This window comes from Coenobita brevimanus, chromosome 102 (assembly GCF_032717465.1).
Source record: "Coenobita brevimanus isolate Jiangsu-jjx chromosome 102, ASM3271746v2, whole genome shotgun sequence".
NCBI classification, from domain to species: Eukaryota; Metazoa; Arthropoda; class Malacostraca; order Decapoda; family Coenobitidae; genus Coenobita; species Coenobita brevimanus.
In genome coordinates this window covers 1,822,581-1,836,644 of record NC_137055.1, presented here as the reverse complement: position 1 = coordinate 1,836,644, position 14,064 = coordinate 1,822,581, and the positions used below count along the sequence as shown (strand labels likewise).

At 43.1% G+C, this 14,064-nt stretch overlaps 1 protein-coding gene and 1 non-coding gene across 2 annotated transcripts; both read left to right on the top strand.

Annotated features, from left to right (window-relative positions):
• The first annotated feature begins 1,464 nt into the window (after positions 1 to 1,464).
• On the top strand, positions 1,465 to 8,532 carry LOC145415340 (uncharacterized). The gene is made up of 2 exons (XM_080284615.1): positions 1,465 to 1,546; positions 7,265 to 8,532. The coding sequence occupies exons 1-2, from the start codon at positions 1,465 to 1,467 to the stop codon at positions 8,530 to 8,532; spliced, it is 1,350 nt and encodes a 449-aa protein (XP_080140741.1).
• LOC145415482 (5S ribosomal RNA) lies at positions 5,581 to 5,699 on the top strand. The gene has a single exon (XR_013900083.1). It is a non-coding gene; the product is annotated as a 5S ribosomal RNA (ribosomal RNA).
• Positions 8,533 to 14,064: the final 5,532 nt, after the last annotated feature.

Sequence of the window (14,064 nt, the reverse complement as noted above, 5' to 3'; positions counted from 1 at the left end):
CGTCTTTGGAGCTTCGTAACACCTCTTCTTTACCGATTTATTTTGCTGAGTGCACATTACCACTTAAAGCCAATAACCTTTTTGAATTTATTTTCTCTACTTCCAGAGGTATTTATTGATTGTTTTCGAAATCCTACAGGTTCTTATTCGATTCGTCTTTGGAGCTTCGTAACACCACCTCTTCACCGACTTATTTTGCCTGTTGTTCTTTTACCTCTTAAATCTGATAACGTATTTTTGTATTTTATTTTTTCTACTTCCAGACACATTTATTTACGTTGACAGACTTCGAAATTCGCACCAGAGATAAAATTGTCTAGCGGTAATGTGAATAAAATGAAAGAGCATCATATTACTGAAGGGAATAATGTGTTCTTGTATGCTGTCGATGCAGGCTGTGTCAATATGTAAAGAAATAAGTAGCATACCATAGACTTTTGAAATGTACCTTGCAAAAATAAACAAATAAATAATGAATGAAAAAGCAACTGACAAACGTAGAGTGACAGATAGACTGACAGATAGACACAGATAGATATAGATAAATAGTAAAAGTGCTTCGAAGTCGCGTATGATAGAGATTATGGTTTAAACACGTATGCGTCACTAAGTCATATTTAAAAACTTTCTCCATAAAACTGTGTATTTTGGAAGATTCTTTGCACTTGCATAAAAAATGTATACAAAGCCACTCCCCCCCCCACACCTATACACACGTCTGCCAGATTAAAGAATGTTCACTAAATAGCACACACACACACACACACACACACACACACACACACACACACACACACACAAACAGACAGACACAAACACACACACACACACACACACACACACACACAAACACACACACCCAAACACACACACAAACACACACACACACACACACACACACACACACACAAACACACACAAACACACACAAACACAAACACACACACACAAACACACACACACACACAAACACACACACACACAAACACACACACACACACCCAGTCGAAGCCTTGCAGACAAAACCAAATATGAAACAACCAGTCTCTCTCTCTCTCTCTCTCTCTCTCTCTCTCTCTCTCTCTCTCTCTCTCTCTCTCTCGTAATAAAGCGTGGGAAGACAGCGACCCAGAGTAGTTGGTTGAGGGGCGCCGTGGTGTTGGGTGCGGTAGTCCAGTTTTCCTCCTTCCCTGCCTCCCTGCCTCCCTACCTCCCTACCTCCCTCCCAACCAGTCTCGCTTACCTCCCTAAGTCCTCGGTAGCCATCAGTAGTCCTCGGTCGCTTACTAAGAGGCGTTGGGGTGCCTTGGAGGGAAATTCAGCTGCCTCCTTCCCTTCCTTACCTACTAACTTGCCTACCATCCCTCCTCACTCGTCTCGCCTACGTGCCTGCCTGCCTCACTCTCCTGGCTGCCTACCGTCCCTGCCTCGCTTCCCCAGTCGTCAGTGAGTCAACCTGGCGCCATGTTAGCAGGAAGGTGGCGCGCACAATGTTTACTGGTGGCGCTGGTGATTTCGGCGACGGCCCTGGGACAAACACAGACAGGTACGAATTAACCTCGTATCAGTTAAGGAAGCTCCCTAACACCTTTACCTAAGCGATTTATTTTGTTTATTACACCTTACTGTCCTCTCCTGTTACATAAATCCTTCCAGTATCGCCATACTTTACATAAATAACGTACAGAAGGATATTGACCACCCACATCCAAAAATAAATCTATCAGGAAGAGGTGTTAGGGAGCTTCCTTACCCAACGAAAATAAACCCCACTCCCATAATGTTTTTTTCAATGTTTTTTCTACCTTGAGACGATTTTATTCAGCTTAATGGCAGTCCCGTAGTGATAGAGGGTTTATCAGTCTAACCGCTCCAGTTTCAAAAGTCCTTCCCTGGGCTGAGCAAAATCGTCTGAATGCAAGTGTAAATCGAAAAATACATCGGACTGAGCGGGCAAAACGTCTGGGGTGCCAAACATATTTACGTCTGGGGTGCCCTATTTACGTCAGAGGTGCCATATTTACGTCAAGGATGCCATAGTTACGTCTAGGGTGCGATGTTTACGTCAGGGGTGCCATAGTTACGTCTAGGGTGCGATGTTTACGTCTGGGGTGCCATATTTACGTCAGGGGTGTCATTCTCAAACATATTTACGTCTGGAGTGCCATATTTACGTCAGGGGTGCCATATTTACGTCGGGTGCTATATTAACGCCAGGTGCCATACTGTATTTACGTCAGGGGTGCCATTCTCAAACATTTACGTCTGGGGTGCCATATTTACGTCAGGGTGCCATTCTCAAACATTTACGTCTGGGGTGCCATATTTACGTCAGGGGTGCCATTCTCAAACATTTACGTCTGGGGTGCCATATTTACGTCAGGGGTGCCATTCTCAAACATTTACGTCTGGGGTGCCATATTTACGTCAGGGTGCCATTCTCAAACCTATTTGCAATCGATTTCCTGTTGTAACTTAGATATATTTTAATTTACAGGAAGAATAGGTGGTAGGTGGTGGCGACCATCATCCACTCACTTGTAGTGCTGCCTACTTCTTCCTTAGCCTATCATTCTTTTCTTTGCCTGCCCTCCTCTTTTCCTATTTCTCCCATCTTTCCTGCCACTTCTTATTGCTTTCCTTTCCTTTACAGGTGGCTTTACATTGAGTGACAAGCCAAATGGTTTCCTGTAAGCCAAGAAACCATTTACAACGCTGGGTGGTAACCATATAACCAAACCATACGAGCTCCCTACGTGTCAACAAGTGGGTTGGTGGAGGGTTAGTGCCTCTCCCCGTAACACAAATAAAGTCAAATGGCCACCCCTTACGGGATTATGGCGTCTGGCAATAGATAGATTAGACAAGGGAAGATTTAGCACCCGTTTTCCAGATCTTCATGCAGAAAATAATTATAACCTGCATTAATTTGTGTCTCGTTGCCAAGAATTATTTATGAAGGTAGATCAGGAGACAGGAAGATTCGACAGTCTCTCTCTTTGTCCTCCCTGCAAATCAAAACTGAGTTACGACAGGGAAGTGGTCACAAGAGCGTTTGTGTATCCCTGTCGCAGTATTCCGTTTCTTTTTTGCAGGATGGTCACTTCCATTTTCCTTCTCCATTTTTTTTTTTTTCACTAACCTGTCTAACACTACACTATTTTCTCAAGCTAAGGGCAGGCGATTTTATGTTAATTATTGCTAGACGATTTTTTCAAACGATTTTACCCGTCACAGTTCAAAAAAAAAAAAAAAATGGGACAGAGGTTGCTAAAGGCCTTTGTTCACTTAGGTTGGACTCGCACAGCCTTGAGGAAAAATATGCCGAATATCCTCTGCCAGTAGTGTGTCGCCTTCCATATTTCTCATATTTTTCCCCTTCCTCCTCACACTCTTTTACTGTTTGTGCCATATTGCAGTCACATAATAGTAGTTCTTGTCACACATTCCATCGACACAGCCATCAAAAACGTGGAATCTTTTGTGTTTGTTGCACGTTCTCTGATTTTTATGTAAATTTCGTCACTAATACGGGTTTTTTTAAGGTGATTCCAAATTTGAACTTATTTTGAGGAAGTTATAATTATTTTTTTTTTTAGGTTGGTTAGGTTAGGTCAAATGATATGTACCTATAAACACAAAAAGATCCAAAATTTAAGTTATGCCGCCGTACGCCTTCTATGAACATAAGCACTGGTGAATTTTTGCTCCTGGCTGTACAGAGAGAGAAATAAGTATCTTCCCAGTTCCGTCTGAAGAATATTTATAACAAGCGAAATACAATGAAAACCCAGTCTCTGCTAGTGCCTGTTTCAAATGGTTCGACTTTTCTGTTATGGTGGTAGGTGGTGGCGACCATCATCCACCCACTTGATGTAGTGCTGCCTACGTCTTCCTTAGCCTTTATCATTCTTTTTCTGTGCCTGCTCTTCTCTCTTCCTAGTTCTCCCATCTTTCCTGTCACTTCTTATTGCTTTTCTTACCTTTTCAGGTGGCTTTACATTGAGTGACAAGCCAAATGGTTTCCTGTAAGCCAAGAAACCATTTATAGCGCTGGGTGGTAACCATATAACCAAACCATACGTGCTCCCTACGTGTCAGCAAGTGGATTAGTGGAGGATTAGTGCCCTCCCCGTAAAACAAATAACTCAGAAGTCAAATGGCTACCCCTTACGGGATTATGGCGTCTGGCAATAGATAGATAGTATTCGATAAATTTTGGAAAGATCTCTCTCTCTCTCTCTCTCTCTCTCTCTCTCTCTCTCTCTCTCTCTCCATATTTTAACACACTTTTTCCGATTCTGGGTTTGGATGATTTTGAATTACCGAAAAAAGAATCCGTTTAACTGGTCCGCCTCCTTGCCACTCTGCTCGACTACAGTATTATACCAGAGCAACAATCCAAGGTCTTGTGCATATAACAAAAAAAAAAAAAAAAAAAAAAAACTATACTACCGAATCCTTCAATCACTTTAACATTGCTAGAAACCACGCTAAAATAAAACTTACCCAATCAAATTTTCTTTCCAACCGAGCATGCAGACTATTAAATAATCCTAATGAACCATTTCCCCACTAAAATCTTCAGACGGAAACACTGCAAATGACCCTCGTGGAAAAACTAACATTCCCAAAAAGTAGTAGTAGTAGTAGTAGTAGTAATAATAATAATAATAATAATAATAATAATAATAATAATATCACCAACATATCTGCTAGTGAGAATCGGTTGCCTACAATACCCTGTATGGTCCAGGGAAACGTTCTTTTGTACGAGTGAATATTCTTCCTCAAAAGGTAGGTCGTATTTCGTAACATCTCTTCTTTAGCGATTTATTCTGTACATTACACCTCAGTATGGTTTTGTATATTAGTGATGTAAATTGTGTTATAAAAATCATATAAACCTCATTTCCGAGATTATTTAGATGTTAGAATAAATAAATGAGGAACGGGTGTTACGAAGCCCCTTACCCCACGTATAATACGGGCCCGTCTGATTCCCGGCTTCAGTGTAGAAGACCCTAGGGATGTAGCAATTGTCCTTGTGGCCGTCAAGTGTAGGCTACAGTTACTCTCTGTTAGTAAATTCATTTTGACCTCCGTTAATGAAGTTGGAGGAAGTTATGTATTTACCTTTGTCTGATACAATATATCTCGGAAAGTTGTGATCGGATGTCAGTGCAGTAGGCTGTGGTGGATAAGTGGGCGGTGGATCAACGAAAAGTTTAGTAGGTTTTGATATGTAGCCTATCTGACTCCTGACTTAGGAAATGTTCAAATTTTATTGTTGCAGGCGGAGGTATGTGCTCTATGAGACTGTGGAACAGGGCAGTCAAAGACCGTAGTACTGATTGCCTATGTTAGACTGTAAAAATATCTGGTAAGAAAGAGGAATTACCGCAGTAAATCATAACTTTTTGTAGGTGTTGCGGAGGTATGCACTCTCCTAACGTTTCTAGTTCTCTCTGCATCATGAGATACGAAAGGCTGCTGATGACATAAAGGTTTCTAACTGGTGAAGAAGTGTTGGTACACAGGAGGGGAAAAAAATGCATTAACAATATCTTTAATTCAGTAGCCAACGGCCATGCCACGTTGAGTACACCGCTTCCCGTCCGATTAGCGAAGTTAAGCAACGTTGGGTCTGGTTAGTACTTGGATGGGTGACCGCCTGGGAACACCAGATGCTGTTGGCATCCCTACGTGTCAAGTGGGGTTGGTAGAGGATTAGTGCCCCTCCCTGTAAAACAATTAACTCTAAGCCCTGGACCACCCCGTTTGGGATACATGGCGTCTGGCAATGGATGGATGGATGGAACAAATCCTACCTTTATTTCAGATGTGATGAAATAGTTGTCATTCGTATGTGTACTGGGAATAGCATGGCCGCGTTACCTATCACTGAATACACAAGTTGCCTCTGCACTAGACTAACTCATATTAACGCACAGGCTCCCATGTCTCACTCAGCTGAATAAAATCGTCTGGCAGATGGAACAGAATATTTGAGTTGTTCCTTACCATGAGGGGGTTAATGGTGACGATGTTGACTCACGCTCCTGTCTCTCTCAAAGAACTCTAAATTCTTTCACGTAAACTGGAATAGAATACTTGAGTTGTGCCGACCATGACAGGGTTAATGATGCTTAGTATGAGTCATCCTGGGTTTGTGTTTACATCGACAAAATTATCGTAGTCAAGATTCCAGTGTTGATTTATTACAAGTGATTTTTTTTTTTCTCCTTTCTGTTTTCTTTCTCTTTTTTTTTTCCCCTTATGGTATTTAATGTACAGTCGATTGAAGTACTTGTTAGCCCGTTTTTGATATATTTTTGTATTTCATTTAACTGGTAAGTCAAGATATATCCACCCATATTTTGATGTAGGGTATGCTCCAGTACATAACATATTTATGGTATAACTATATCCTGTACACCAGGAAACCATTTACTACGCTGGGTGGTAACCATGTAACCAAATTATGGCACCTGGTGGTTTAATGGGTAATTACAGCACCCCAGTCGGACTGAGCCGATGCAGGGGTGGTTGGGGTATTGCATACGTAATGCCACTCAGGGATGAGTGAGGCTGGTCACTCTCATCTTAAATGTCAGGACCAACTTGCCTAGCCCCGGGCTCCTACGCTCCTCATGGGGCAAAGTAGGATTGGATGACGAAGGATGAGTGAATGAATAACTATGAATTTGTATGCCGTTAACTGGAGCAATTTTATGATTTGCAGATAATGTGAAGCTCATTTGTTTTGCTTCAGTGCCATCAGTTGTTTAAATAGAAGGAACATATTCAAAGACATTGAAAGTGTCCTTATGTCAAAGTATAAAGAAAAATCTATTGTGTGTGTTTAGTGCGTCAATGATATACTTACTTCTATCCTGTAATGCTTTCACGAGACAATAAGTATGGAGTAACGGGTGTTGTGTGGCGGTTGTGTTAGTGTTGTGGTGTTATGGAAATGTGTTGTTGTGGTAATGGCATGTAGTGTAATATTGTGTTGTGGTATTGAAGTGTTATGGTGTAGCAATACTGTGTTATGAACTGTAGTGGTGGTGTGGTAATGTGGTGGTGTTGTGTTGTGGTCATGATGTGTTACGGTGTTGTGGCAGTGTAATGTGGTAGGAATATATTTGGTAATGTTGTGTTGTGGTAATGTCACGTTGTGGTAATGTTGTGTTGTGGTAATGTCGCGTTGTGGTAATGTCGCGTTGTGGTAATGTGGTAATGTTGTACTGTGGTGTTACAGGTTGCCGCATCTGTCCTGCCACCTGCTTGAGCATCGCGCGCACTGACGGGTCATGTGCGGTGTGCGTGTGTGGTGATGTGGCACTGCCAGACTGTCCGCCGGGGCCGCTGCAGTGTGAGGAAGGGTGTCGGGAGCAGCCTGGCCAGGACGGCTGCCTCGAGTGTTACTGTCCTCCCGTAGTGTGTCCACAGCTGCCCCCGTGCCCGGACCAGTGTGTGCAGCTGGGTGAGGACGGCTGCCCCACCTGCACCTGTGATTCTCCACAGCCCGTGTGTCCTGCCTTCTCGTGTGCTGAGGGATGCCTCACGGAAATAGCCAATAACGGGTGTCCACGCTGCACGTGTGCTCGGGAGGGTGTGTGTCCACCCGTGCCAGAGTGCCTGCGTGGGTGTCTGGACCTTGACACTACGCTGGGATGCTACACGTGCAACTGCTCCCTCGTGCCAGACCCCGTACCCCGCCCCGCCACCACTGAGAGCCAGGCAGCTGTAACAGACGTGGCTGAGAGTGAAGACCCCACACTGCGGTGCCGCAGACAGCCGCGGCTGCGGTGTGGGCCAGGCTGCCGCATTGCTGTGTCAGCGTCGTCTGGGTGCCGCGAGTGTTACTGTGATGAGGACGCCTACTTGTGTCCAGGTGTGCCAAGCTGTGCCAGCCGCTGCCAGTACCTGAGCTCGGAGGATCGGTGCTGCCGGTGTGGGTGTGACGGAGAGTCATCACCTGGGGGCGTCACCGTCACCATCGGGGGGGTGCCGTTGGGATCCATACCACCCCTTGTGCCTGAGCTGCCCGGTGTGCCTCGCCTCCCGCCAGCCCTGAGACCGCGCCCTGGCACGCCCCAGCAGTGCCAGAACGAGCCCAGCAGCTGTGACTCTGAGTGTGAGGACACAGTGGACAGCGAGGGATGCCGCCTGTGTGTGTGTCCTGGTGACCTGTGTCCTCGCATCAGGTGTCCCGAACAGTGTGTCAGAGGCACGGACGCTAACGGCTGCCCGCTGTGTGACTGTGGCGGTGGAGAGCGGCCTGCTGACACGCCAGACAACCCCACCAACACTGCCACTGACCCTGCCACGGAAACTGATCCCCCTGCTGATGCTGACCCATCCACCAACCCTGCTGACCTCCCCAGTGATGTCCCCGCTGACCCAGCCACCGAGCCAAGCGACCCTGCTGACTCTGCTGACGTCCCGAGAGAACCTGACACGACCCTTACTGACCCTGTTGCTGACCCGGACCCCTCCGCTGCAGACCAGGCAGCCAGGAAGTAAACTTGGACACACACACACACACACACACACACACACACACACACACACACACACACACACTATCTATCTATCTATCTATCTATAGCCCGACGCCCTAATCCCGCAAAGGGTGGCCGCAGACAAAACGCCTCCAAGTCACTCTGTCACCCACCATTTGACTCCCCTCCCCCCAACTCACCCCCCCCTCCCTCATATACCTCTCAACTCCATCCCTCCACCTCATCCTCGGTCTACCTCTCCCTCTCCCTCCCTCCACCTCACCTACATACACCCTCTTAGTCAGTCTTTCATTCTCCATTCTCTCCACACACACACACACACACACACACACACACACACACACACACACGAAAAATACGTCATTGTACTGAAGGGGTAAACTTTAGATGGTAAAAGGGAAAACAACCCTCATTATTATTATTATTATTATTATTATTATATTTTGAGGCACGTTATGAAGGTTGAAAGTATGTAGCCTGTCCACACCTTTGCTAACTGCACTCTGCAATGCGGCATGCAGGCTGAGCAAACAACAGGCACTCCAATAACGTCCAAAAAATAATGTTCAAATATTCCAATCTCGCCATTTCCCTTCGCAGTACAATCCTTAGACACTGAACGCGGGAAACACTCTCATTACAGTCTTCCAAAATTGTGGTCTTTCTAAATTATAGTCTTGCAAACCCCTGATAATTTTCTCCAGCTTAATGTAGACGTTTGAATCAGCGGGGAGTTAGATATACTTAGATAAATTCTTCAGTACGAATTCTAAGATGAAAGAAATCGTGTGGCGAGCAAAAGTAAACATGGCGTACGGTTCAAGGGGTTAAGGATTGCCTGTTGATTTATTCGTGTAGGAAGGACTAGGAGATATGCTTCCCATGCCTCTTGTCCCTCCTGGAGAAAAAAGAAAGAAAAAAGCAATCAAACCTCAGCCGTAAGATTTGTTTCTCCAGGAAGGACTAGGAAAAGAGAATGAAGAATCTATTTACTTCCTCCTTCCTGGAAAAGAAATATATTACCCATTTCTTGTCGTAACTATGATTTGTTTATGCAGGAAGTACAGTACTGGGAAATGAGTGTAGAATCTTATGTATTTCCTTCTTCCTGTAAAATGGGCTTTAATAATATCTATCTTCTGTCGTACTTGATACCTGTTTATGCAGGAAGTACTAGGAAAAGAGTATGTAGAAACTTATGTATTTCCTTCTTCCTGTAATAAATAAATAAAAATAATCTAATTCTTGTCATAGCTGAGATTTGTCACCTACTTTTACTATTATTTTTAACGTTAACTTGGTCTTAAATTTGTCTTAAATACTGAGTTCTCAATAAATTAATCTTAAAATATATGCTAATAACGAAGAAATGCTAAATATATGCTATAGTCGCGGCGCACGAGTCTGGATGTGTCATTATCGTACCCTGGCAACCTACCAGTCAACAGTGCGTCCGAATTCGTATCATACACGAATCATTATTATAAACGAACATTATACATGAAACATGCGTATCATATACACGAAGTCGGACGCACTGTTGACGGGTAGGTTGCCAGAACACGATAATGACACCTCCAGACTGACCCACCGCGATCGTAGTAACGAAGTGCTAAATATGTCCTAGTAATGAAGAAGTGTTTAATGTACGCTGGTAACGAAGAAGTGCTAAATATATGGTAGTGGCAAAGAAGTGCTAAATGTATGCTAGTAACGAAATGCTAACTAGAAAGCTCACAGAGAGCGCATACCTCCGCCAGTACCAGTAAAAAAGGATCCGGATCCGCCCCCAAATTTAATCAATTCTTTCTTGGTCCATGGCCCACCTTTCCACAAATTTTCATTGAAATTCATCAAGAACTTTTGGAGATATTGTGCGGGATACTCGAGATACGGATCCGAATCCGCCCCTAAATATAATCATTTCTTCCTTGGCTCATGGCCCACCCTCCCACAAAATTTCATGAAAATCCGTTCTTAACTTTTTGAGTAATCCTGCTAATAGACAGACAAACCGACAAACAAACAAACCAACTCGGGCAAAAGCATACCCCCTTGGTGAAGGTAAATATATGCCAGTAACAAAGACATGCTATTGAAAGGATGTTACAACATTTGTTTTCAGTTCCTGCCCATGAAATAACTCGTGAAGGAAGCTGCAAAATGGATGTTAATCTTGGCCATGTTAGAAAAATCATATCGACAGATCTCGCCGATCACTGACAGCTAAACACAACGTATCAATGTTACTACTACTACTACTGCTGCTGCTATTATCATTCATTCATCATACAATCCTACGTTGCCCCATGAGAAGCGTAGGAACCCGGGGCTAGGCAAGTTGGTCCTGACATTTAAGATGAGAGTGACCAGCCTCACTCATCCCTGAGTGGCATTACTGAGCAATAAACCTCAACCATCCCTTGGATATAAACCTTCACCGGCTCAATCCGATTGGAGCTCCGAAATTACCCACTATACCACCAGGCGCCGAAATTTGGTAATATGGTAACCACCCAACGTAGTAAATGGTTTCCTGGTGTACAGGAAACCATTTGGCTTGTCACTCAGTGCAGAGTCACCCACAGGCAGAAGGAAGAGGAAAGAATGAAGGAAAGACAGAAGAGGGAGTGTAAAGTCACCCGTAGGCGGAAGGACGAGGAAAGAATGAAGGAAAGAAAGACAGAAGAGGATGGAAGGAAAGAAGGATGGAGGAGAGGAAAAGACAAACACCCGAGAGCAGCACTACATCCAGTGAGTGGATGGTGAGAGCCCCCACCTGCCATACTGCTGCTATTATTAATATTATTATTATTATATAATAAAATTATTATTATTATTTTCATTATTATTATTATTGGTACATTTGGACTCAAAAGTACACCTACTATTCCACTGTGCCTACTTCGCACTTAGGGCATGTCTGTCACTTTCCTAACTGCCGCATATCAAAGAGAATCATCTATGGTCAGAGAAACATACCAAGCCTCTCTCAGCTTAGGAATATTAGCCAGCAGAGAAAAGTGAGAAGCAGAAGAGGTGAAATATTAGGCAGAGAAACCTACCAAGCCTCTCTCAGCTTAGGAATATTAGCCAGCAGAGAAAAGTGAGAAGCAGAAGAGGTGAAATATTAGGCAGAGAAACATACCAAGCCTCTCTCAGCTTAGGGATATTAGCCAGCAGAGGAAAGTGAGAAGCAGAAGAGGTGAAATATTAGGCAGAGAAACATACCAAGCCTCTCTCAGCTTAGGGATATTAGCCAGCAGAGGAAAGTGAGAAGCAGAAGAGGTGAAATATTAGGCAGAGAAACATACCAAGCCTCTCTCAGCTTAGGGATATTAGCCAGCAGAGAAAAGTGAGAAGCAGAAGAGGTGAAATATTAGGCAAACATACCAAGCCTCTCTCAGCTTAGGAATATTAGCCAGCAGAGGAAAGTGAGAAGCAGAAGAGGTGAAATATTAGGCAGAGAAACATACCAAGCCTCTCTCAGCTTAGGAATATTAGCCAGCAGAGAAAAGTGAGAAGCAGAAGAGGTGAAATATTAGGCAGAGAAACATACCAAGCCTCTCTCAGCTTAAGAATATTAGCCAGCAGAGGAAAGTGAGAAATAAAATGTGATGTACTGTATTTCCCAAACTCATTTAGCTGGGCAAACGTCGGTTCGTCTCTCTCTCTCTCTCTCTCTCTCTCTCTCTCTCTCTCTCTCTCTCTCTCTCTCTCTCTCTCTCTCTCTCTCTCTCTCTCTCTCTCTCTCTCTCTCTCCACAATGGGGCGGTAAATGAAGTCTGAATGTATGATGGCGATGCTGATGATGCCTATTATCCCCTAACAATCTTTGCCTCACTGTGTGTTTGCAAAGTACTGGTGGCAAGTTTTGTATAAAGGACATGGGCTATGAGATCTAAGAAACACATTATATTTATTAATTTATTTGTTCATTCATTCGTTAATATATTTATTTGTTTATGGAGGAGATGGGGATGGAAGTTTTTTAATGTACTATATATTACAGACTGGGCAGTCAAATCATTGATGTACAAGAAGATAATAATAATAATTATTATTATTATTATTATTATTATTATTATTATAATAATAATAATTATTATTATAATAATAATAATAATAACAATAAAATAAATAATTTATTAGGTACCCCTAAGTGTGATGAGATTTGAAATAATTCGTAGAGGTGAAACCGTGTCCGTTGTGTTGGGTTGGAAATTCAGACTCCTTGGTACTACATGTGTCATATCACCCGCCAAATAATTTTGAGATATATGTTAATCCTCTTGTCATTTTCAGTTACAAGTTCTCTAGATATATAAAACGCCACTTATACACAGACCTACTTATGGTAATGTAAGAAATGTTTAGATTTGACACTGCGCCAGGGTTTCAAATTGCTTATGACATAAGCTTATTTTTATTTTCTTTTTCCTTTCCTTTTTGTTTTCATCCTTTCTTTTTTCTTTTTCTTGTTCTTTCATTTTTCTTTATACATTCAAGCTCATCTATTTACTGTTAATTCCCATTGCCGTGGTGGTCGAGTGATTAACATAACTATTGTCTTTTTACCTAACTTGATCCACATTTATCTCCTTTTGCAGCTCATTTCTGCATCCTCTTCATAGCACATCTTCGTGACTAGCATCATCTTGTGCTAATCTATGGAGTCTGTATTAAAGGAGAAGATATGGCAATGTTAGGCAAGGTTAGAGTAAAAAGGGTACTGCCACGAAACTGCCAGCCTGATATCTTTACCAAAGTGCCGATCATGTGACGTTAGCGGCCATGGAGCGCCATCTTCCTCTGTCCTCAGCTCTCCTCATTAACTCCACATTGCTGATTCTTTCTTGTAAATCGTTTCTTATACAGTCCATATACTTTAATCGTTGTCTTCCTCTCGCTCTTCTTCCCTCTATTCTTCCAAGTAAACAGTCATTTTCAAGTTCCTTTACTCTTATAACATGTCCCAAAAATTCCATCTGTCTTTTCCTTATAGTCATCATCATTTCTCTTTCCACTCCCGCCCTTCTCAGAACTTCATCATTTGTTACTTTTTCTATCCATGATATTCGCATTAGTCTTCTCAAAAACCATACCTTATCTGCTTGTAATCTCTCTCTCATTTTCTTTACTGTCCACGTTTCGCACCCGTATAATAGTGCTGGCTAGACAAAAACATTTCAACACTCTTATTCGTGTCCTCATATCCATTGCCTGGTATCGCCAGGGTTCAAATTCTCGAACGTAATTACGATGGATTCCCTGGCGTTGGATTTGCTTTTGCAGGAAGAGCAAGGACAAGAAACTGCACCTTTTTACTAATATCTGCTGTTCCTCCTCCAGAAAAATCTGTTGCAAAAGAAGAACGATCATAGGTTACGAGTTTTCTTCGGGAAGGTTTGGGGAAGGGAGAGTGAAATATCCTGCGCTGTCCAGTTCCTTCCGCAAAAACAAGGCCGAGTTTGGACAGGGAAGGGATCGTAACTCAGACTTTCGTTTCCAGGATAGAACACGAGGTAGGGAA